The sequence below is a fragment of the Chiloscyllium plagiosum genome, unplaced genomic scaffold (genome assembly GCF_037043375.1).
Source record: "Chiloscyllium plagiosum isolate Xiang-an unplaced genomic scaffold, Cpla_swu_hap1 HiC_scaffold_33, whole genome shotgun sequence".
Taxonomy (NCBI): Eukaryota; Metazoa; Chordata; class Chondrichthyes; order Orectolobiformes; family Hemiscylliidae; genus Chiloscyllium; species Chiloscyllium plagiosum.
In genome coordinates this window covers 7,721,690-7,746,905 of record NW_028270171.1, presented here as the reverse complement: position 1 = coordinate 7,746,905, position 25,216 = coordinate 7,721,690, and the positions used below count along the sequence as shown (strand labels likewise).

The following is a 25,216-nucleotide window of genomic DNA, read 5'->3' as shown; positions in this document are numbered from 1 at the left end:
GTCCGACACTGGCTGTTACTGTCCGACACTGTCCTTTACTGGCCGTTACTGGTCAACATTGTCCGTTACTGTCCGACACTGGCTGTTACTGTCCGACACTGGCTGTTGCTGTCCGACACTGGCTGTTACTGTCCGACACTGGCCGTTGCTGTCCGACACTGGCCGTTACTGTCCGTTGCTGTCCGACGCTGTCCGACACTGTCCGTTGCTGTCCGACACTGGCCGTTGCTGTCCAACACTGTCCATTACTGTCCGACACTGGCTGTTACTGTCCTTTACTGGCCGACATTGTCCATTACTGTCCGACACTGTCCTTTACTGGCCGTTACTGTCCGACACTGGCTGTTACTGTCCTTTACTGGCCGTTACTGGCCGACATTGTCCATTACTGTCCGACACTGTCCTTTACTGGCCGTTACTGTCCGACACTGTCTGTTACTGTCCGATACTGTCTGTTACTGGCCGACACTGTCCTTTACTGGCCGTTACTGGCCGACATTGTCCATTACTGTCCGACACTGGCCGACACTGTCCATTACTGTCCGTCACTTTCCGTTACTGTCCGACACTGTCCGTTGCTGTCCGACACTGTCCGTTACTGGCCGACACTGTCCGTTACTGGCCGACACAGATCGACACTGTCCTTTACTGGCTGTTGCTGTCCGACACTGACCCTTACTATGCGATACTGTCTGACACTTTCCGATGCTTTCCGACAGTTTCCGACAGTGTCCGTTACTGGCCAACACTGTCCATTACTATCCGACACAGGCTGACACTGTCCGTTACTGGCCGACACTGTCCTTTACTGGCCATTGCTGTCCGACACTGTCCCTTACTGTGCGTCACTGTCTGACGCTTTCCGATGCTTTCTGATGCTGTCTGACTCTGTCCGTTACTGTCTGACTCTGTCCGTTACTGTCTGACTCTGTCCGTTACTGTCTGACACTGTCCGTTACTGTCCGACACTGTCCGTTACTGTCCAACACAGGTCGACACTGTCTGTTACTGGCCGTTGCTGTCCGACACTGTCCATTACTGTCCGACACTGGCTGTTACTGTCCGACACTGTCCTTTACTGGCCGTTACTGTCCGACACTGTCTGTTACTGTCCGACACTGGCCGTTACTGTCCGACACTGGCCGTTACTGTCCGACACTGGCCGTTACTGTCCGACACTGGCCGTTGCTGTCCGACACTGGCCGTTGCTGTCCGACACTGGCCGTTGCTGTCCGACACTATCCGTTGCTGTCCGACACTGGCTGTTACTGTCCTTTACTGGCCGTTACTGGCCGACATTGTCCATTACTGTCCGACACTGTCCTTTACTGTCTGTTACTGTCCGACACTGTCTGTTACTGTCCGATACTGTCTGTTACTGGCCGACACTGTCCTTTACTGGCCGTTACTGGCCGACATTGTCCATTACTGTCCGACACTGTCCGTTACTGGGCGTTACTGTCCGTCACTTTCTGTTACTGTCCGTCGCTGGCCGACACTGTCCGTTACTGGCCGACACTGTCCGTTACTGGCCGACACAGATCGACACTGTCCTTTACTGGCTGTTGCTGTCCGACACTGACCCTTACTATGCGATACTGTCTGACACTTTCCGATGCTTTCCGACAGTTTCCGACAGTTTCCGACAGTGTCCGTTACTGGCCAACACTGTCCATTACTATCCAACACAGGCTGACACTGTCCGTTACTGGCCGACACTGTCCTTTACTGGCCGTTGCTGTCCGACACTGTCCCTTACTGTGCGACACTGTCCGATGCTTTCTGATTCTGTCCGACTCTGTCCGTTACTGTCCGACTCTGTCCGTTACTGGCCGACACTGTCCGTTACTGCCCGACACTGTCCGACACTATCCGTTACTGCCCGTTACAGTCCGACACTATCCGTTACTGCCCGTTACAGTCCGACACTATCCGTTACTGCCCGTTACTGCCCGTTACTGTCCGACACTGTCCGACACTGGCTGTTTAATTTTCTCACTGTCATTCTAGTCACTCACTCATCCCTACTCTGGACTATTCAGCTCCTTGTTCTTATCTTTTGCATTTTCTCTTTCATTCCTCCCAGCTTGCTCTCTGTCTCTCTCTCACACTCTTTCTCGGTCTCTCTCTCTCTCTCTCTCTGTCTCTGTCTCTGTCTCTGTCTCTGTCTCTGTCTCTGTCTCTGTCTCTGTCTCTCTCTCTCTGTCTCTGTCTCTGTCTCTGTCTCTGTCTCTCTCTCTGTCTCTCTCTCTGTCTCTCTCTCTGTCTCTCTCTCTGTCTCTCTGGGAGCACTTTGACTTCTCCACAGTTTAAAAGGGGAAGTTTGGAGCCGATAGTATCCCCCTCCATCAACCTCACTGCAGCACAGTCTGAGCATGGTCACATTGTTGTTTGGTGCAAATTGGCTGACGTGCTTCCACATCACTACTAGTCAGAAACTTTTTTCGGATTGTTCAGCCTCTTGGAACATCCAGAGAATACTGGAGAAACTCGGCAGGTCTGGCAGCACATGTGGAGAGAAAAACAGAGTTAATGCTTTGAGTCCTGAACGACTCTTGCTCAGAACTGGGGAGGTTGTGAGTGGTGCTTTATAAATGTATCACCTTTTGTTTTCACTCATTTGTTGTACAGCTGTCTTGCATTCCTTCCTATTTTGGATATGTTACTTCGTTTGTGGGTCAGTATTTGTTGACTGCAAAATCTGACCTTCAGTGGTCAAGATCCTCATCTGCAGTTCAGATTGAACGTGTTTATAACCAGGAACTCTGCGTCATGAGTGATTCTTTCTCTGATAAGTAGCCAGATGACGAGTATTGTGGTTGACCTAATCGGGGAAAGTGGTGGGGTTAATGGCTTTGTCACTGTACAAACAGTCGAGATCCTATCACAGGCAATGTTCTGGAATGTGGGTTTGAACCCCATCATGGAAAATGATGAGATCTGAATCCATGTGAATGTGAGAGGAGCTAATGGTGACCATGTAACCATTGCCGTAATCGCCCTAATCATTTCAGTGAATCTCATGATTCCCTCCCTAATCTACTGTCTTTGCTTTGGTGCCGGAGTCAAGACCGTGTAATGTGGGTGGCTGTTAATGTGTCTGGTGGGTAGAAATGCCAGGGACTAAAAGCCATCCACAGCTGGAGATTGTCAGGGAGCTCTGCTGGCAATGAGTATGCCCGACGAGTATACTGGTCACATGTCTGCCTGTCACCTCCATTTTGGATTTGGGGGAATATGGAATGGTCTGGAGGAGGCCATTCAGCCCGACGAGTCTGTTCTGCCATTAATTTAGATCATGGCTGGTCTGCAGCTGCCCCTGCCCTTGGAGTTTTTGAGGGAGACAATGTAGAGAGAACTTTACTTTCTGTTTAAAAGAATAGAGGGAGATTTACTCTGTAGCTAGCCTCATGCTATCAGTATCCTGGGAGTGTTTGATGAGGAAAATGTAGAGGGAGCTTTACTCTGCATCTAACCCTGTGCTGTCCCTGTTCTGTGAATGTTTGATGAGGACAGTGTAGAAAAGCTTTACTCTGTGTCTAACCCTATGTTGTGCCTGACCTGGTAGTGTTTGATGGGATCAGTGTACAGGGAGTTTTACTCTGCATCTAACCCTGTCTCTGTTTGGAAGGGTTGTGTGCCTTTAATTTATTGGTGATCATAACCACTATCCTGTCTCTCTTGGCACCATGTGTCTGTCTCTCGCAGTCAAACATCATTGTGGTGCTTAGTGTCACATTGGTATCGTAATGTGAAAGGAAATGTTTGGACTACTGAAAACTAGGAGAGATAGAAAATAGTTGCATTTATATAGAGCCTGTTATACCCTCAGGATGTGCCAAAGTATTCCAACCAATTACATACTCTTCAAAGTGCAGGTATTACCTGATCAACCTCTTCAGAGATGTTCTGGAGCAGGTTCAGAATTGAACCCAGATCTCCTGTCTCAGAGGTATTGACACTATCACTGCAGCAAAACAACCCTCCCTTGTTCTAATGTACAAAGTTAAAAATCACACAACACCAGGTTATAGTCCAACAGGTTTAATTGGAAGCACACTAGCTTTCGGAGCGACGCTCCTTCATCAGGTGATAGTGGAGTTCTAATGCAGCAATTGTCGCTGACCACTCAGCCACAGCGAGCTTCATCGATATGGCCGATGACTAGATGGTCTAATTGAGGTGATGGTTGAGGTATAATTGTTTATAGAAACTGGGATGAACACTTTTTCGTTCTTCTTCCAAATAGTGAACTGGGTTCTTCCCCTTTCTCTTGAAGACTCGAGCTTGGCTTTAGTTTAAAATTTTACCTGAAAGGTGACACTGCATTCCCTCAGTACTGCACGGGGATTCATCAGCTGGGTTTTCTGTTGGCATTGGTGGGCGGCACGGTGGCACAGTGGTTAGCACTGCTGCCTCACAGCGCCTGAGACCCGGGTTCAATTCCCGCCTCAGGCGACTGACTGTGCGGAGTTTGCACATTCTCCCTGTGTCTGCGTGGGTTTCCTCCGGGTGCTCCGGTTTCCTCCCACAGTCACAAAGATGTGCAGGTCAGGTGAATTGGCCATGCTAAATTGCCCGTAGTGTTAGGTAATGGGTAAATGTAGGGGTGTGGGTGGGTTGCGCTTCGGCGGGTTGGTGTGGACTTGTTGGGCCGAAGGGCCTGTTTCCACACTGTAATGTAATCTAATCTAATTTCTCGTCTGAATTTGATGTAAAATGTTTACCCACACAGCCAAGCTGTCCAGTGCCTGGTCACCATTGGAACAGGGTGACCCATTGGCATTCAGACTCCCAGGGAGATCAGACACAATATTCAGGGGTAAGGATGGGGGCAGATGAGTTCAGACGCCCTCGCCCCATTTTATGAACATATGAGTAAGGAGCAAGAGGAGGCCATTCAGCCCTTTCAATCCGCCCCCGCCCCTCGTCAAGATCTAATGCTGGCCTCATCTGCTTTGCCACTTGCCCCAGGAAGGGAATCAATGGAATCTGGGGTTAGACAGGAATGTAGAATTCAAACAGATCAGCCATGATCATATTGAAGGGCAGAGCAGACTTGAGGGGTTGAATGGCCCACTTCTATTGCTGTTTTGTGTGTTCATATAGAGTTGTAGGATCATAAAGGTCTACAGAACAGAAAAAGACCCTTCAGCCCCTCCGGTCTGTATTCATTGAGTCCATTGTCAGTCAAGAATCTACCTATTCATCACTACCTTTTAAAACATTTCCTTTCCTCCACAGTTCTCTCAAGAGAAGAGAGTCTCACAGACCCCAGCCCCCCCAAAGAAATTCCCCTTGGAAGTGGTAGATGCAGGTACAGTTACAACATTTAAAAACCATTTAGATAGGTATATGAATAGAAAACGTTTGGAAGGATTACAAGCCAAATGCAGGCAAACGGAAATGATTAGTTTGGAAAACCTGGTTGGCATGGACGGGTTGAGCCGAAGGGTCTATTTCTGTCCTGTATGACTCTGACTCTGTGACCTCCATCTTAAATGTGTGACCTTAATATTTAAGCAATGTCCCCTACCTCAGGGGATTTTATGATCTCTCTCCCACTTGGGTCTTTATGACCTCTTCACCCTGAGAGGGCGAGTCAGAATTCCGATGGTGTTGAGATAGACATGTGAAAGCAGCTTTTCCACATTCCCACTGTTGCTCGCTCATTAATCCCTGCCTTCTGCTGCCTCAGGGAAGACTGAGTCTATCGGGGAGGCTCCGCAGGGTTCTGGGACCTTTTATTGTTTGTCGGATGTGTCTCGCCTTTCTCCATCCTGCACTCTCGTGGAGATTTTACTCACTCTGTTGTTAGGTCCTGTCCTTTGCTCCCAGTGTTCCCAATTGTTTATTTTGTATGAGCTTCCTGGCCAGAAACAATCTCATGTTTTCTTCACTCATGGGATATGGGCATCTCTGGCTCGACCAGCATTCATTGACCAGCCCTAATTGGGTATTTAAGGGTCAACCACATTGCTGTGGGTCTGGAGTCACATGTAGTCCAGACCAGGTAATGCTGGTAGATTATCTTCCCTGAAGGGCATTGGTGAACCAGAGAGGTTTTTCTAACAATGGTTTCATGGTTATCATTTGAGTCTTAATTCCAGATGTTTTACTGAATTCAAATTCCACCCACTGTCAGGGTTTGAACCCAGATCCTCAGAACATTAGCCGAGTTTCTGGATTAAACGTCTAGCGATAATATCCATAGGCCATCTGAAAAACTGTCTCGTTGACTTCATTTATTTTATAATGGAGCTGGGAGGTGTAATGGGGAAATGTTGGTGTACTGGTAATCTCTCCAGATTGCTAATCCAAAATCTGATACTTTGAGGACACAGGTTCAAATCCTGTCACCAAAATGAGAATTTGTCAATAACATCTGGAATACTGAGTTAGTCTCAGCTATCGTAAGCTGTGGTTGAACCCATCTGGTTCACCAATACCCTTTAGAGAAGGGAATGTGCTGTCCTTATCCAGGCTGGTCCATATCTGACTCCTGTTTGTTTTCAGAGGCTTGCGATCACTGGAGTCTAATGTAGGCAGTTGATGAATTGTAAGAGACTCTCTGATATTTCATTGAGTTTGTTAAGTAGCAGTAGTTTACGTGTGATACATTCATTGGATAAAGTATAAGACTGTGAGAAGTAGGAACACTTCATCAAACCCAAGGGGACAGTGATGTTTTCAGAGGGGCTGAATGTTCATTGTGCCATCTTTGTTGGTCACAGTCTTGGTTCCAAGTCCTTGGGCTAATGCAGAGAATTCCTAGTCTTCTCCCAATAAGAGATATCTCTCTCTCTCTCTCTCTCTCTCTCTCTCTCTCTCTCTCTCTCTCTCTCTCTCTCTCTCTCTCTCTCTCTCTCTCTCTCTCACTCTCTCAATCTCTCACACTCTCTCTCTCTCTCTCTCTCTCACTCTCTCAATCTCTCACACTCTCTCACACTCTCTCTCACGCGCGCGCACACACACACACTCTTTCTTACTCTCCCTCCATCTCTCTGGCTTTATGCTGATGTTCCTTATTTTTTTGATGGTCTATCTATTGCTGCTGTGCCAATGCCTTGTCTAAACTCTCTTGGTCAATGACCACGGGCAATTTCTCACGGATGCCAGGATGACTGTCGTCCCCTTGCCCACCACCAGTTGAAGGTTAGTCTTTCTTTCTTTCTTGGAGTAAAACCTCTTTATTTTCCCAAACTGTTAATAGAGCAGGGTGGCACCTGATAATTCATTTGCCTATATCTGTGGAAGACAAGTTACTGTAACACAATTAGATGAGGTCGAATGCTACACAGGAAATACTGAATACAGAATAATTAGAGAACATAGTTTTAAAGGAGGGGCCCAGTTTCCAAATCTGCAAAGTCATTGGCTCCTAACTGTCGTCGTAGGAGTAGGCAACAAATACTGGCCTTGTCAATAATACCCACATCAAAGTGAAGCTCCAATTCTTAGCTCAGTAACACCTCTTAGTAACCATCACAGGAACTGTTAGGACCCCTCATTCCCCTCCTTTTTCTGAGTCATGTACTCTCCAGGATTACAGAAACTCAATTAATCAAAAAGAGACTTAAGTGGCAACTTTTTCGCACAGTGGGTGGTATGTGTATGGAATAAGCTGCCAGAGGAAGTGGTAGAGGCTGGTACAATTGCAACATTTTAGAAGGCATCTGGATGGGTCTATGAATAGGAAGGGTTTGGAGGGATCTGGGCCGGGTGCTGGCAGGTGGGACTAGATTGGGTTGGGATATCTGGTCGGCATGGACAAGTTGGACCAAAGGGTCTGTTTCTGAGCTGTACATCTCTATGTTTCTAAATAATCTGATATGCAACAGGTGATTCCTCTCACTGGACTTACAGGACTCCAAGAACGGTTGCTGGGCAGATTTGGGAGGGGTATAGGAGCATCTAGAAGTTCCCGATGACTGATATTAATGGTGGGTTTCCACCTCCCCCAGAGTTTGCCTTCCAGTGGGAAGAGACGTATCTTGCAGCTGAAGCTGACAGCAGACCACCCCTTGGATGGCAGGCGCTAGGGACTGATTTGAACCCTGTTTCTAAATCTGCAGTACAGAAACAAAACCTGCCCCAACTAAACGGTACAAGCTGAATCAGAGGGGAAAGGAGAAACACGGCTCTTTACCGGCTTCGGATGCTGTGATAACCTCTCCAAGAACTATGTGGAGTCACTGATTAATCTCCCTGTGGCGCTCATTGAGCATGAGACCTCTGGGTATTAGGTATTGGCCTGCCCAGCTAGAACTCATCACCTGAGCCCTTTACAAAGAAGATCCATCCCCACCCCCATTTCCCCAATCCCACTTGATGGTTTGCATTGTCGGTAATGGACTTTGCTTGTAAATATTGGATTGGCTACACGGGTGACGACTGATGGTAGGTAAAAGAGAAAAAAGCAAAAAAATGTCATGGTGAGTTTGGTGGTGGGAAAGTTGCTCAATTGTGTGTGGTAACGCTACTGGGTATCCAAAAATAGCAGATCCCAGAGGACCCCTGTGGCACAGTGGAAATGTCCTTCCCTCTAAACCAGAACCCCCAGGGTTCAGGTTCTATCGCTTCCCTGCTGTGCCGTAACATATCTAAACAGATTAAAACAAAACAAAGGGATGGGTATTCATGTCTGGAGTGGACTTCCTGAGGAAGTGGTGCATGTGGGTACAGTTACAATGTTTAAAAGACATTTGGACAGGGCCATGAATAGAAAAGGTTTAGAGGATATGGGCCAGGAGCAGGCAGGTGGGACTAGTCTAGTTTGGGATAATGGTCAGCATGGACTAGTTGGACCGAAGGGTCTGTTTCCATGCTGTATGACTGTCTGTCCTAGGTTGGGACTGGCCTATCTACACCACAAGTAGTGGCTCTAATCTGGGGTTTAACAACGAACAATGTTCTTTTCCACTTGGACTTCCTGAGTTGTTTTAATTCTCATTTTCTCTCTCTCTCTCTCTCTCTCTCTCTCTCTCTCTCTCTCTCTCTCTCTCTCTCTCTAATAAATATTTTCTGTCAAAAGGGAAGCTTTGTCTTCTAAGGCCCATCCCCTGGGGAGGGGGAGCCTAACGATCCCATGTTCTGCACGATTCCGTAATGCAAACGGTGCTTTGTTTAGCCCTGTCCTTGGGGCACTTGGCTGAAATCTGTATTGGCAACGGGGAGTGGCAGCAAGAGGGCATTAAACTCGAGAGGGGTCATCACTGTGTGTGAACAAGAACACAGTGACATTCCAGCTTCTGTGAACGAGCTGTGAATTCATGTGGCTCCTCTCGGGAACTCTGACGAGGGGCAGGGGGGTGCCTTGCAGTGCCTCAGCCAAGCACTGATCTCCCCTCCCCCCCACCCCACTGTGTGTCTGTGTGTGTGGGGTGGGGTGAGGGGGGGTGCAGTGGTGAGTGCTAACTGGCTGTTTGGAAATGGGAGGAAGGGGATACAAGCAGCCTGATCCTGTCCCCACACACATGCGCACACATGTACACTCACAAACACAGGCACCCACACACACACGCACCCACATGCGCATGCACCCTTGCATATGTGTGCGTCTGCGTGCGCGCACACACACTCGACATTCAGAAACACATGCGCACACACACCACTCACAAACACACACATGCTCGCATGCACACGCTTGCTTACCTGCAGCCGTGCGTGCTCTTGCACACACCTTCAGTGATGCTGTCTTTTGAAGCTCACTTTAAACACCACAGCACACCCCGCCCCACCAACCTTAGGGGGTGTAAAAATTCTTGCTTTGATGAGGAGAGGGCTGTTCTCCTGAGTATCTGGGCCACGATCTATCCCTCAACGAACGTCCCTAACACAGATCAAGTCATTCTCAGGTGTCTGTGGGATCTTGGTGTGTGCAGATTGACTGCTGTGTTTCCTACATTAGCAACAACGCTTCAAAAGTGGCCGCAAGGAACAGACTTGAAGGGCCGAATGGCCTGCTTCTCCTCCTATATGTGTACATCCAGGGGCTTTGGAAGGCGCTACATCAATGCAAGTGTGGTCAGAACTGTAGAATGGTTATAGTGCAGGAAGAGGCCATTTGGCCCACCATACCCATGCCAGGCAGTGCAATTTATCTGGTCACACTTCTCTATCCCCATCCTGTAACACCACAGTTACTTTTCTATATCTCTGGGACAGTAAGCGCAGTTTGTGTAAATCGGACTCTGTCTCTTTGTCTGTCTGTGTCTCTCTCTCTCTCTCTCTCTCTCTCTCTCTCTCTCTCTCTCTCTCTTTCCACCACTGTGATGGCTGAATGAATCATTTATACAAACAGGAACATGCTACCACTTGAGCAGGAATTAGCTGCAATGTGCCTCAACTACTGAGCTGTAAATATTTGTGGAATTTTTCAAATTTACCCTCCCGAAGGGAGGCTACAACTCCCCCAGTATCAGTCACACTGGATATTGGGAGGAATTTATGTGGAGGTCGCATTGCTTCCACAAGATCAGAATTAGAGTCTAAGATAGTCCCAGAAAAATCCAATAAGGACTTCAGAGAAAATTCTCTACCCAGAGATAATCGTTAGTGCAGGAAGGGATATTTTAGAAATTTCATTTACATTCATGGGCGTATCTGGCTGGGCAGCATTTAATTCCCGTCCCTAGTTGCCCCTTGAGAAGGTGGGGGTGAGCTGCCTTCTTGAACCGCTGCAGTCCATCTGCTGTGGGTTGACCCACAATGCCCTTAGGGAGGGAGTTGCAGGATTTTGACCCAGTGACAGTGAAGAAACGGCGATGTATTTCCAAGTCAGGATGGTGAGTGGCTCAGAGGCGATTGGCTGAGAAAACAACAAGGAGCTATAGGCTCCTCAAGTTCCCAGGAAAGGATTAGAAAGATATGGACCAAGTGCAGGGAAATAGGGTTAGAGTGCATGGATATTTTGGTCGGCATGGATCAGTTTGGGCCAAAGGGCCTGTCTCCGTGCTGTAGGACTCTGACTCTATGAAAGTTGATAAAACCACAAAACTAGACCACGTTCTTTCTGTCTGTGGAGAACAAGAGCATATGTGTGTACGTCACTTCTAGCAAGCTGCTCTGCATTTTATTAAAATAGTGCAGAGCCGGGAAATGTAGAAAATAGGAGCAGGAGCAGGCCATTTACCCCTTTGAGCATGTTCTGGCAACTCAGTCCCCTGTTCCTGCTTTCCACTCCATGCCCTTTGACTGCTTTAGCCCTAAGGCTTGAACACATTCAATGTTTTGGACTCCAACGGTTTCTGTGGTAATGAATTCCACAGGCTCCCCACTTTCTGGGTGAAGACATTTCTCCTCATCTCAGTCCTAAATGGCCTACCCCATTTCCTTAGACTGTGAGCCTTGCTCATCAGGAATATCCTTCCTGCATTTACCTTGTTAGAATGGAAAGGTTTCTGTGAGATTCCATCACTTCTCATTCTTCTGAACTCCAGTGAATGTAATCCCAATCGATCCAGTCTCTTTATTTGTCATTCCAGCTGCCCGGGAACCAATCTGGTAAACGTTCATCGCACTCCCTCCATCTTTCCTCAGAGAATGAGACTGAAGCTGTACACAGTACTCCAGATGTTCTCACCAATGTCCTGCACAACTGCAGCAAGACGCCCCCTGTTCCTGTACTCAGTATCTCATCAATAAAGAGTTTGTGTTCAAGCCGCGAAGTGGGACTTGAAACCAGAACCTAATGATTAGGAAAGCAAATGAAATGTCATTGTTCACTGCAAGGGGAGTGGAATCGAAAAGTAAATTTGTTTTCCTATTGCTGAACAGGCAAATCTGGAAAACTGTGCACAGTTTTAGTCTCCTTATTTAAGGAAGGATATCAAGTGTTAGAAGCAGTTCAGGGAAAGTTCATACACTCATAGAGCACAGACACAGACCTTTTGGTCCAACAAGACCATGCCAAACATAATCCCAAACTAAACTAGTCCCACCTACCTGCTTCTGACCGTTATCCCTCCAAACCTTTCCTATTCATGGATCCATCACCTGATAGATATTTGAAAGTGGGGCAGGATTGTATATGGTGGTGGGATTGGGGGGAGAGTTTTGTTCTATGGGGCAAGGCTAGACCAGTTAGACTGATATCAGTCGGTGAATCAGAGGAGACCTTGTAAACAATATCTTCAGAGGATTTGACAAGGTGGATCCTGAACGGACATGTCGTGGTGCATGGAGTGATTCCCCTGGGTCAGACAGAGACCAGAATTTGGGGAAAGAGTTTAAAAAGAAGAGGCTCCCATTTAAGATGGAGATAAGGAGGGTTTATTTTTCTTTGAGGCTCATTGATCTTTGAAACCCCGTTTCGAAGAAATTGGTCAAAGCAGAGTCATTGAATAATTTCAAGGATGGTCTTAGATAGACTCTTAACCTTTGACTCCCTCGGTCTGTATTGGAGCCACAATCACAGATAGTGAGGTTAGGGCATTAATATCAGATCAGCCCTGGTCTTATAGAAGGGTGGAAGCAGAATGGCCTTACTCCTCCATTCATAATCATTGTTTGTTTACTCCACGGTGAGAGTGCCATTCCCTCACTTCAAGCTATGTGTTACTGACATGGGCAACCCTCCAAGCCTCAATTCACATGACACCCACTTGACCCACCCAATACACATGCTACTCATTTGCAACTCCAGAAGAGACCTCACAAGCCTCAACATAACATGAGTGTTGGTGAGGCCTCTTCAGGAATGCAGTTCTGGTTTGGGGAAAGATTTACCAAGATGTTGCTAGAAATGGATGGTTTGCGTTATAAAAATAGGCTGAGATTTTTTTTTCACTTGAGTGTAGGAGGTTAAGGGATGACCTTGTAGAGGTTTATAAAATCACAAGGGGCATGGATAAGTTGAATAGCAAGGTTTTTTTTCCCTCGGGTGGGGTGGAGTTCAAAACTGGGAGGGGGGGGGTATTTTTAAGGTGAGGAGAACGTTTCAAAAAAGACATGAGGGGCAATTTTTTTATACAGAGGGTGGTTCCTGGGTGGAATGAACTACCGAGGCAGTGGTGGATCCTGGTACAGTTACAACATTTAATAAACATTTGTATAAGTGCATGAATAGGAAAGGTATGGAGGGATATCTACCAATTGCAGGCAAATAGGCCTAGTTTAGTTTGGGAACATGGTCGGTGTAGATTAGTTGGACCAAAGGGTCTGTTTCCGTGCTGTATGACTCTATGGCAACGAAGCAGTCAGCAAGTGCTGAAGAACAGGGCCAAGAGTTTTGTTGTTGATCTGTATTTGCATTCCAAGATCCTGTGAAACTCATGGTTTTTAAATACACAGATGGCTCTCTCTCTCTCTCTCCCTTTTGGCTGATACGGCTGGTGTCCGTCTGAAGTATTTCCCCCCCCCCCCAGTGTCCTTTTTAATTTCAGACTGTAGCTGTCTCTCCCCTTTCGCCCAGAATTGTCACATGGTTTAGAAGGTGAACCAACCTGTATAGAGAGCTTATGAAATACGACTGCAGCAGGTGGGACTTGACCCCAGGTCTCCAGGTCCAGGGATAAGGACACTGCCACTGCACCACGTGACTCCCTCCAGAGACTTGTTGAACAGACGATCCATGTTCCCTTGAGTATGAAAGATTGCTGAAGGGTGATCTGACTGAGGTGCTTAAAACAATTCAAAGTCAAACGGGGCTTCGTCATTTCCATTTTCTCTTGACATTGCTTCACACAGTTTTTCTCCCTTCACAATGACAGAGATGAGGAGGAATTTCTTCTGTCAGTGGGCTATGAATCTGTGGAACACCTTACCGCAAAGGGCTGTGTTGTTAGGTAAATTCAAGGCTGAGATAGGCAGGTCTTTAATCAGTAATGGAATCAAAAATCATGGGGAGTCAACAGGGTCGTGGAGTTGAGGATTAACAGATTCGCCATGATATCTCATTCCATGGGGAACAAACTTGATAGGCTGAATGGCCTATTTCTCCGTCTAATGGAGAAGTAGTGGAGGATTCCCAGGCTGCCATGTTAGTAAAAGCAATATATTATGGGTAATGAAGATCAGAAATAAAAGCAGAGGGTGCAGGAGAAACCCAGCAGATCTGTCAGCATCTATAGAGTTAGTTAAACAGCATCTCACCGACTCCTTCAGTGGCCGGCAAGTCCTGATCCAGGATTTGAAACTCAGAGTTACAGACCCTGCCCAATGCACTCCAACCTCCCTTACCTTATTTCGGGTAAGTTGATGTAACCTTCCGTTTGGAGTGCAGCCTTCCAGAGGTCAAATCAGGGCTCAATAATCTCCCTGTTTGATAAGAGAAAGATGGTTACATTGTGGTAATGTTACTTGGGCCCAGGTGAATGCTATGGGCAGATACTGTCTTACTGTGCCTGGTCAGGGGTCACATGTGCCTGGACAAAGTCAGAGGTCACAAAACATCAGGCTATAGTCCAACAGCTTTCACAAGCTTTCGGAGTGCTGTTGGGGACAACTACTGAAGGAGCTGGTACAGATACATATGCTCCTCTGAAAGCTCGAGCAGATCTCCTTTTCGCCACCTACAGTGTGTGGCATCAGAAGAATGCATGGTAACAGTGTACTGTAAACGTTAACCCCTTCAGAATCATTGCCTTATTCAACAAACAAGACTCCAGCAATGTGACTGATTCTTAACCACTCTCTGATACGACCCTAACAAGACTCTTAGTTCAAGGGCAATGAAGGATAGACAACAAGTGTTGGCCTCAACAGCTAAGTAATAAAGGAGGGGCAAGGTTAGTCACACACAATGTGAAAATCTAGTCCTCTCTTCTTTGAAAGGCAGCGGATGGTGGTGAGAGGTGTTGGGGGTGGGAGGGGAGCTACAAAGGGATATGGAATGAAACAGGAAAATGGTGCCAATGTGTCATGATGGTGGAGCAGGCTAAAGCTCCTATAAATGGCTTCTTCCATTGGTTCCCAATGGCGGTGGGTTGGAGAACCGTGGCTGGAAGATTGTTCCTTGATGTTTGCTGCTTTAACACGGGTGTGTAGTCTCTCTGTGGTACAGTGCTGAGTGGGAGACTTGCTGAAACCTGGTGAGAAACTGGATTTTAAAAGTAGCTTAGCAAGTGGTGCAGGATCTTGTTTCCATAGTAACGCACCCAAACAGATAAAGCAGGTTTTAAAATTCCAACACCGAGCGACTCACTTGGGTGCAATTTTATTGTTTAGGATCAATTGAAGGGTGAGTTTAACATGGACCTTTCACCTCTGGGGTAAGGCCGAGAGGTAGGAGGTGAGTGTCTCCTGGTGTGGCGGTGCTTATAAAATGTTTGATAAGCCTCACCTGGTGCACAGAGCACAGGCTTGAAGGAGGCCATTCAGCTATACACAACCTCCTGCTTTTTCCCCACTACCCTGCAAGTTCCTTCTCTCTAATTATTGACCCAGCTCCCTTTCAGAACCCACAACTGACTCTGCCTTCAGCATGCTGTCTTAGGCAGGTCTTGATGAATGTTCTCCCTCATGTCAGTCGTGGTTCCTGTTATCGCTGGCACCACCTAAGCACAGAGGGAGGCTGATCGGTCCATGCCTCCATTCTGACCCTCCTTGGAGCGTGCCAGTCTGTTCCACTGGCCTATCCTCGTAACCTAGGATGATGCTACTGAACATTACTGATAAAAAGTTGACATCAGTACAATTCTCAGTCTGCTTCATATTAACTGGGATCAATCAGGAGGCAATTTCACTGACTATCTACAGTCAGCACTCTTCCCTCCACTCTTCCTGGGGATTGGGAAAGGAATTCTACAGAATGATCAGTAAAGAAACTGGCTGTTTTATGCTTTGTTAGAGTCTCCTGCATCCCTCCTTCCCCTCACCCTACCAACAACCATATTCCTTTCTCCCTCCATGTGTTTGTTTTTAAAACATAGAAAATAGGAGCAGAGGAGGCCATTCAGCCCTTGAAACCTGCTCCTCCATTCAATACAATCATGACTGATCCTCTACTTCAACGTAGTGTTCCGCTTTCTCTCCATACGCCTTGATGCTTTTATCTAAAGATGTATCAATCTGCCTCTTGGATACATTCAGTAATTCTGGCCTCCCCACAGCCTTCTGTGGTAGAAAAATCCTCAGTCTGGCCATCCAGTGGGTGGAGAAATATTTCCTCATCCCAGTACCAAATGGTCAACTCTAATCCTGAGAATGTAACGCTTTGAGTGTAACCCTTCTTTAAACCAGTCTGCCGTGGTGGCTCAGTGATTAGTGCTGCTGTCTAACAGTGCCAGGGACCCAGGTTCAATTCTACCCCTGGGTGAATGTTTTTGTGGGGCTTGTACTGGCTGTGGAGGTTTCCTCCCGTAGTCCAAAGATGTGCAGGCTAGGTGGATTAGCCTTAGGAAATGTAGGGTTACAGGGATAGGATAGGATGAGGGGGTGGGATGCGCTTTGGAGGGTTGGTATGGATTTGATGGGCTGAATGGCCTGCTCCCACACTCTGTGGGTTCTGCAATTACAAAAGCTTTATGGGTGGCTCAGTGGTTAGCACTGCTGCCTCACAGCACCAGGGTCTCAGGTTCGATTCCAGTCTCTGATGACTGTGTGGAGTTTGCACCAACTCCCCGTGTCTGCATGGGTTTCCTATGGGTGCTCCGGTTTCCTCCCACAGGTCAGGTGAATTGGCCGTGCTAAATTGCCCATAGTATTAGATGCATTAGTCAGAAGGAAATGGGGCTGGGTGGTTTACTCTTCGGAGGGCCGGTGTGGATTGGTTGGGCCAAGGGGCCTATTTCCACACTGTAGGGAATCTAATCTCTAATCTAAATGTGCTTTCTGGTTCCAGACTATCCAACCAGGGGAAACATCCTCCCTGCACCTAGTCAGTCTCGCCCTATGATGAATTTACTCCATCTCATTCTTTAGCTTCGTTTTAAACTCGCCCACACACCATGATCATATTGAATGGTGGTGCAGGCTTGAAGGGCAGAATGGCTTACTCCTGCACCTATTGTCTATTGTCTCCACCACCTCCTGTGATTGTACGTTCTCCCATTTTCATCACTGTGAAGTATAGAATGGTTAGAGCACAGAAGGAAGTTATTCGGCCCATCATGACTGCCCCAGCTCTTTGAAGGAGCAATGTACCTGGTGCCATTTGCTGCCTCCTCCCTGTCACTCTCCAAATTGTTCCTTTTCGGACACTAATCCAATTGCCACAAAGGCCTCCTTTTCGAACTGCTACCTCCACCACGTTCTCAGGGAGTGCCCTCCAGACCCGAGCCACTCAACCCGTGAAAACCTTTCTCGTCATGTTGCTGCGGTCTCATCTGCCAATGACCTTCAATCTGCACACTCCCTCCTACCCAATCCTTCCATCAATGGGAACAGTTCCTCCCTGGCTACTCAGTCTCAAGGTGCTACACAGCCAATGAGGTGCTTTCCAAGTGTAGTCACTGTTGTAGCTTAGGAAAGGCAGCAGGCAATTTGTGCAGAGGAAGATCCCAAATATTTGCTGCCACCATCTAGGGCTGACTAGTAACTGTCAGTTCTTCATGGTCTCTAGTTACTGGTAAAGAAGGAATTGCTGAGCATGCCTCGCATGAGGAATCTACCAATCAAATACTGTGGCCACTCACTGGAGCCTGAAAGATTTCAGAGTGCGTGAAACCAATGTCATTTCATCCAATGTCCCAAAAGGTGTCTGATCATCCCATTAGAGGCCTGCACTTGGAGCTGAACCCATTTCACAACACTCCTCTACAGGGGTAGTGTGAGTGAGATGTGGTTTCTACAAGGTGACATCTCGATGTGAGTATGTATGTGAGTGTGTGTCCAATTGAAACATTCAAAGGGGCAAAGAGTGATGCCATCTTCTCTCTGTATTGGCTTGACATGGAGCCTGCTCAGATAATTGCAGCTTTTCAAGAGCTGTAGCAGTAGTACACCCAGAGGTACAGGAGGAGGCCATTCAGATGCTTGGGTCTATTGTGCCATTTCATTAAACATGGATGCTGTGTGTCTCAGTGGCATCTTCTCAGTCTGGTTCCATATTCCTTGAACTGCATGCCCCAGCAGAAATGTAGCCCTGCCTGCTATGATTAGGTGATAGTCTGTTAATCCAGGCTAATGTGGACTGGGTTCATATGTCAATTGAGAGTGTTGCTGGAAAAGCACAGCAGATCAGGCAGCATCCAAGCAACAGGAAAATCTACATTTCGGGCCGGGGCTCTGATGATTTTCCTGCTCTTTGGATGCTGCCTGACCTGCTGTGCTTTTCCAACAGCACACACTCAACTGTGATCTCCAGCATCTGCAGACCTCACTGTCTCCTGGGTACATATGTCACCATACTGCAGCTAACGGAGTTCAAATTCAATTAATAACATCTAAAATATCACAATAAAATGCAAAATATCACAATAAAATCTAAAGTTAGTAAAAACCTACAAACCCAACCTAAGGGACACTAGTGAATCTGTGGTAATGTCCCTACCTCTGGGACAGGAGGCCAGTGTTTGGATCCCACCTACTTCAGAGGAGAGTGATAACATTCTTGAGGTCGATCAGGAGCCATTTGGACGCCTCAGGCTATATCAGGTTCCACAACAAGAATGTAATGTTTTCTCCAATCTGCATCAAATACCAGGAGAGTCTTGTGCTTTAATTTAGCCCCATTCCCCCCTCTCTCTCCCTCCCCCCACTCTTGACGGCTTGCATTGAATTACCTGTAAATATTTGATTGGCTACGTAGGTGAAGGCTGATGGTTGTTTATAGTAAAAAGAAAATAATGTCATGGTGATTTGCTGGTGGGAAACCAGCCCAGTAATAACATGTCAAGGTATAAAAAAAGGAAAGAGGGACTCTGGGTGGTGCAGTTGTAGTGTCTCTACCTCTAGATAGCAATCGTTTATCCAGGAGAGGATGATAACATACCTGAGGAGATTGGTCAGGTACCATCTGGAGGTCTCAGACTACATCAGATCCCACAATAGGGAACAGAACTGTCAGGTTTCTCCAGTGTACAACATATACAAAGGGACTCTCTCTTGTGGTGCAGTGGTAGTTATTTATAAAAATCACAAAGACCAGAGGTCCCACAACCTATCCCTGTGGAACACCACTGGTCACCGAGCTCCAAGCTGAATACTTTCCATCTATTACCACCCTCCATCTTCTATGGGCCAGCCAATTCTGTATCCAGACAGCCAAATTTCCCTGCATCCCATGCCTCCTTATTTTCTGAATGAGCCCATCATGGGGAACCTTATCAAAAGCCTTGCCAAAATCCATGTACAGAACAACCTCAATTATCTGAACAAGATAGCCGGGGAGTATTTTGTTCAGATAACTGATTGTTTGGATAACTGATCTGATCATAAACAAAGGAAGCCATACTGGGACCTTGAGATCTTGCTTGGATAATCTTAAATTTGGATAATTGATGTTCAGATAACTGAGGTTGTTCTGTATACCACTCCACTGCTCTACCTTCATCAATGTGTTTTGTCACTTTCTTAAAGAATTCAATAAGGCTTTACAAGGCCTGACCTGCTCCTCACAAAGCCATGCTGACTATCTCTAATCAAGCTATGGTTTCCAAATAATCATAAATCCTGTCTCTCAATAATTTGCCCACCACTGACATAAGACTGACTGGTTTGTAATTCCCAGGATTATCCCTATTCCCTTTCTTAAACAAGGGAATAACATTTGCCAACCTTCAAGCATCTGGCATTACTCCAGTGGACAGAGAGGATGCAAAAATATCTCCAAAGGCACAGCAATTTTTTCCCTCGCTTCCTGTAATAACCTTGGGTATATCCTGTCTATCCAGGGGAGTTATCTATTCTTATGTTTTTCAAAATTTTCAGCACATCCTCCTTCCTAACATCAACCTGTTCTAGCATATCAGTATTTTTTAAGCTGTTCTCTGAAATGTCAAGGTCCCTCTCACTAGTGAATACTGAAGCAAAGTATTCATTAAGGTCCTCCCCTACCTCCTCCGACTCCAGGCACAAGTTCCCTCCACTATTCCTTTCTTAAACAAGGGAATAACATTTGCCAACCTTCAAGCATCTGGCATTACTCCAGTGGACAGAGAGGATGCAAAAATATCTCCAAAGGCACAGCAATTTTTTCCCTCGCTTCCTGTAATAACCTTGGGTATATCCTGTCTATCCAGGGGAGTTATCTATTCTTATGTTTTTCAAAATTTTCAGCACATCCTCCTTCCTAACATCAACCTGTTCTAGCATATCAGTATTTTTTAAGCTGTTCTCTGAAATGTCAAGGTCCCTCTCACTAGTGAATACTGAAGCAAAGTATTCATTAAGGTCCTCCCCTACCTCCTCCGACTCCAGGCACAAGTTCCCTCCACTATTCCTGATAGGCCCTACCCTCTACTCTGGCCACCCTCTTGTTCCTCACATGGAACAAGAATTTCCTTAGGGTTTTCCTTAATCCTAGCCACTAAAGCTTTCTCATTGCCCCTTCTAACTCTCCTAAGTCTATTCTTCAGCCCTTTCCTGCCTACCTTGTAACCCTCTAAAGCCCTGTCTGATCCTTGCCTCCTTAACCTTAAGTAGGCTTCCTTCTTCCTCTTTACCAGATGTTCCGCATCTTGTGTTCTTTCAACCTACCATCCCTTCCTTGCCTCAGTGGGACAGACCTGTCCAGCACTACCTTCTCCAGGGGGAGTGTGATAATATCCCTGAGGAGATTGTTCAGGAACTATATGGAGGTCTCAGGCTGCAACAGGTTTCACAATAAGAACGGAACAGTCAGGTGCGACAAATCTAAAGGGACTCTCTACCTCTGGGTTAGTCCTACCTACTTCGGGAGGGGAATGATAACATCCCTGAGGAGGTCAGTTAGGAACCATCTAGAGGCCTCAGGCTGTATCACAATGGGAAATGTCCAAAGTACAACCAATATAAACCCAGACTGCACATGTAACTTCTGAATCTTTCAACCATTCCCCTCATATTATTGATGAGATTATTGATTACTGCTCTTTGGAGGGTCAGCGTGGACTTGTTGGGTTGAATGGCCTGTTTGCACACTCTGAGGATTTTATGATTATCTAACCGCCCTACCCCCGCCATGTTTTGTTGTCTCTCCGCAGGTCTGTGAGGTGAGCACAGTAATGGTCACCTTCCTTTACGCGATGGTCATTTTGTATGTTGGAAGCTTGAAGGCCGCCCCATTGCAATCGAACAGCACGGCGCAAGGCCAGGGAGCCCTGGGTGAGGCGCTGGCCCGTGACCTGCGACTCAGCGAGGACGAGACAGACGGCGACAGCTACTCCCTGGACGACGTGCTGGGCGAGGTGGCGACCCTTGGGCCCGAGGCCTCGGGGAAGGAGTGGGACCTGTACTCTCCGCGGGTGACCTTGGCCGCCCAGCCTCCTGGCGTCCCACCTCTGCTCTTCATCATGGAGGAGACGCTGGGCCGGGCAGAGATGGCGAACCGGACGGTGCGGCTGAAGCGGCAGGCCCCAAGCCCGGGCGCCGGGGGTGTTGACCCTTCCCGGAGGGGTGACCTGTCGGTGTGCGACAGCGTCAGTCGCTGGGTAACGGACCGCCGGGCGGCAGTAGACGTCCACGGTAAGACGGTCACCGTCATGATCGACGTGCCTACCTCCACTGGGCCCCTCAAGCAATACTTCTACGAGACGAAATGCAATGAGCGATCCTCAACGGCACAGGGTGGGTGCAGGGGTGTCGACAAGAGACACTGGATCTCCGAGTGCAAGACCAAACAGTCTTACGTCCGTGCCCTCACCATGGACACTCAAAAACGGGCGGGTTGGCGCTGGATACGCATTAACACCTCTTGCGTTTGCACATTAATTAACCGGACTGGCAGAATATGACCGAGCCTTACCCCCGCTCCTGTCTATCCCCTTCCCCCTCGTCTATTGGTGTTATCTATGTGTTTTTTTTGTAAATATATAAAATATATAAATTATTTCACTTAAGTTTATGGATTGCATGTACAAAAACAAACCCGAAAAGGACCTTTATACTTTGAACGATTGTATTTATTAATCCTGAATTTGCATATTGCGACTGTTGTATTAACTTATTGTATCTGAAATATATTGTTCTTGGGGAAACAGCAACGTGCGATCACGGGCGCTTTCAGTTTTTCAGGGAGCCAACGCAGTCAGACGCGTCAAAAACCCGAAAGAGCGGCGGAAATCAGAAACAATATCAGAAACTGCCGGAAAAGCTCAGCAGGTCTAACAGCATCTCTCGAGAGAAATCAGATTGACATTTTGGGTCCAGTGACCCTTCATCAAGAAGGAGACAGACTGAGAGGTTGGCAGGCAAGATGTAGAGGGCTGCGGGCGATCCAGGGGCAGATGGGATTGGATTAGGAGGGCATCAAACAGGCACGGTGGACCAAAGGTACTGTCCTGTCCCGGGGTCACAATGTCAGCAGGAGAGATTTTGCCAGATCTATTTGCCTTGAGGGTGAATCATAGAATCCCCACAATGTAGAACCAGGTCATTCGGCCCCTTGAACCTATACCAACCATCCAAAGACCATTGCCCCCAGACTCACCTGATCCCTGCCCCTTGTATTTCCCATGGCCAATCTACCTATCCTGCACATCACTGGACACTATGAGCAATTTATCAAGGCTAAATCTCCTCACTTCACATCTTTAGACTGTTGGAGAAAACCCACGCAGACACGGGGAGAATGTGCAAACTCCAAACAGTCACCAGAGGGTGCAATCGAACTCAGGTCCCTGACTCTGTGAGGCAGCAGTGCCAACCACTGAGCCACATTCTCACCAAAGCATAGATACGTGGGAACATAGGAGCAGCAATGGGCCATTCAGCCTCTTCCAATCTCTTGTTTATTTGGAATGAGGGCATTGCTAACAAGGCCAGAGTTTATTAAGTATTGGGTAGTTAAGAGTCAGCCACAGAGAAAAAAACAAATAGCTATATATACTGGAAATCAGAAATTGCTGGGATAACCCAGCAAGTCTGTGAAGAGAAAGCAAAATTAACATTTCAGGTCCAGTGACCTTTCTTCAGAGTCAACCATGTTGCTGTGGGTCTGAGGTCACGTGTAGGCCAGACCAGATAAGGATGGGAGTTTCCTGCCCTGAAGAATATTAGTGAACCAGATGGGGTTTTCTTGACAATTGATTCATGGTCATCATTAGATTCTTGACTCCCGATTGTTATCAAATTCAAATTCCAGCATCTACCATAGCTTGAAGACATGGTCCCCAGAACATTATTTGGGTCTCTGGATTAATAGTCCAGTGATAATACTATGTTCACAGCTGACCAACACATCTTCCAAAGAACAGAAACCGGACTTGAAACATTAACTTTGTTTCTGTCTGTCTTCTCTCTCTCTCTTCATAGATGCTACCAGATCTGCTGAGTTTCTCCAGCAATTTCTGTTTTTATTTCTTCCAGCCCTTGCTAATATCTATACAAAAAGCAAAATATGGTAGTTACTGGGATTCTGCAATAAAACGTAAGAGAAACTCAGCATCCGTGGGGAGAGAAACAATTAACTTTTCGAGTCCAGTATAACTCTCATGCCATTCTGAGCAGGGGGTCACTGGACTTGAAACATGAACGCTGTTTCTGTCTTCACAGATGCTCCTCGACCTACTAATTTTCTCCAGCAATTTCTGTGCTTATTTCAGCACCTGGTTCCCACTTTTGCCCCATACACTTTGATCCCTTTAGCTGTAAGTATTATATCTTGAAAACTTTCAATGTTTTGACCTCAACCACGTTCTGTGGCAGAGAATTATACAGGCTCCCCACTCTCTGGGTGAAGACATTTCTCCTCATCTCAGTCTGAAATGGCCTACCCTGTAACCTTAATCTGTGACCCCTGGTTCTGGAGCAGGGTTAGAGGTCAGAGGTTATTTAAATAAAGGACAGCAGATTCCGTTCAGATTGCTTAGTTTTTTTTTACACGTTTTTGAGACTTGGTTTCAACTTAAGGGTTTCTCTGACCATTAAGACTGACAGATCTAAAACTGACCCACTATGGTGCCACCATTGGCAGAAGAGTGTAACTACTGCGTGATTAGATTACATTACAGTGTGGAAACAGGCCCTTCGGCCCAACAGGTCCACACCGACCCGCCGAAGCGCAACCCACCCCATATCCCTACATTTACCCCTTACCTAACACTACAGGCAATTTAGCATAACCAATTCACCTGACCTGCACATCTTTTGCATTTTTACATGCAAGTTGTAATACAAATCTGGAATGTTTGTTCAACAGGCTGAGAGAGTCCACCAATTTTCCACGATATTAGATATGTCTATGCACAGGATGTTGGGCTGATGAGTCAAGCCATAGATGTGTTGTGAAATAACAGATTAACATTATGCAGGCCCAAGGGATTTGTAACAAACTTCATCAGAGAACCAGGTGATTCTGGCATCAATGGTTTCAGTAAGTGCTCCAGGTCATTGGTGAGCATGTTGCTTTATCATCAGGATTGCAAATGCCACCAAAGAGATGTGTTTTCTTCCTAATTGACTTCATCAAAGCGAAGAATATCAGTGTAAAGGGAGCAGAAGGCTTTTAATTTTGAAGAGCTGGATCTAAATTTTACAGTTAGAATGTTTTTTTTAAGTTGAGGGTGATCCAAAAGTTCAGGCTGCACCTGTCCAACCCATCTCACTGCCAGCACACAGAGACAGAGTTAGATTTGTAACCAAATTCTAAAGCAAGCAACAGAATTGAAGGGCCTATTTATTAGCAACTGTGGCTTAATGGGAAGGGCACTTGCCTCTGAATCAGAAGGTTGTGAGTTCAAGCCCAATCCCAGAAATTCAAACAACAAAATAGTCTTCACAGATGTGAGTAAACCTGTATTTCTCCAGCATTTTCTGTTTTTATTTCAGATTTCTAGCATCGGCAGTATTTTTGTTTTTATTTATTTATATTCATTCAGGGGACATGGATGTCTTTGACTGGGGCCACCATTTATTGCCATCCCTAGTTGCCCCTTGACAAGGTGGTGGTGAGCTGCCTTCATGAATCACTACAGTCCATGTGCTGTAGGTTGTCCCACAATGCCATGAGGAAGGGAATTAGACAATAGACAATAGGTGCAGGAGTAGGCCATTCTGCCCTTCGAGCCTGCACCACCATTCAATATGATCATGGCTGATCATCCTTAATCAGTATCCTGTTCCTGCCTTATCTCCATAACCCTTGATTCCACAATCCTTGAGAGCTCTATCCAACTCTTTCGTAAATGAATCCAAA

The 25,216-nt window shown here is 46.7% G+C and overlaps 1 protein-coding gene across 3 annotated transcripts in view; it reads left to right on the top strand.

The window, feature by feature from the left end:
- Positions 1-21,910, top strand: part of LOC122542172 (neurotrophin-4-like) — a 70,108-nt gene extending 48,198 nt beyond the window's left edge. For all 3 annotated transcript variants that reach the window (XM_043679608.2, XM_043679603.2, XM_087978088.1), the window contains one exon: positions 21,066-21,910. In XM_043679608.2, the coding sequence (XP_043535543.1) occupies positions 21,087-21,815 (729 nt within the window). In that variant the 5' untranslated portion in view covers positions 21,066-21,086 and the 3' untranslated portion in view covers positions 21,816-21,910. The remainder of the gene's footprint in view (positions 1-21,065) is intronic.
- The last annotated feature ends 3,306 nt before the right edge of the window (positions 21,911-25,216 follow it).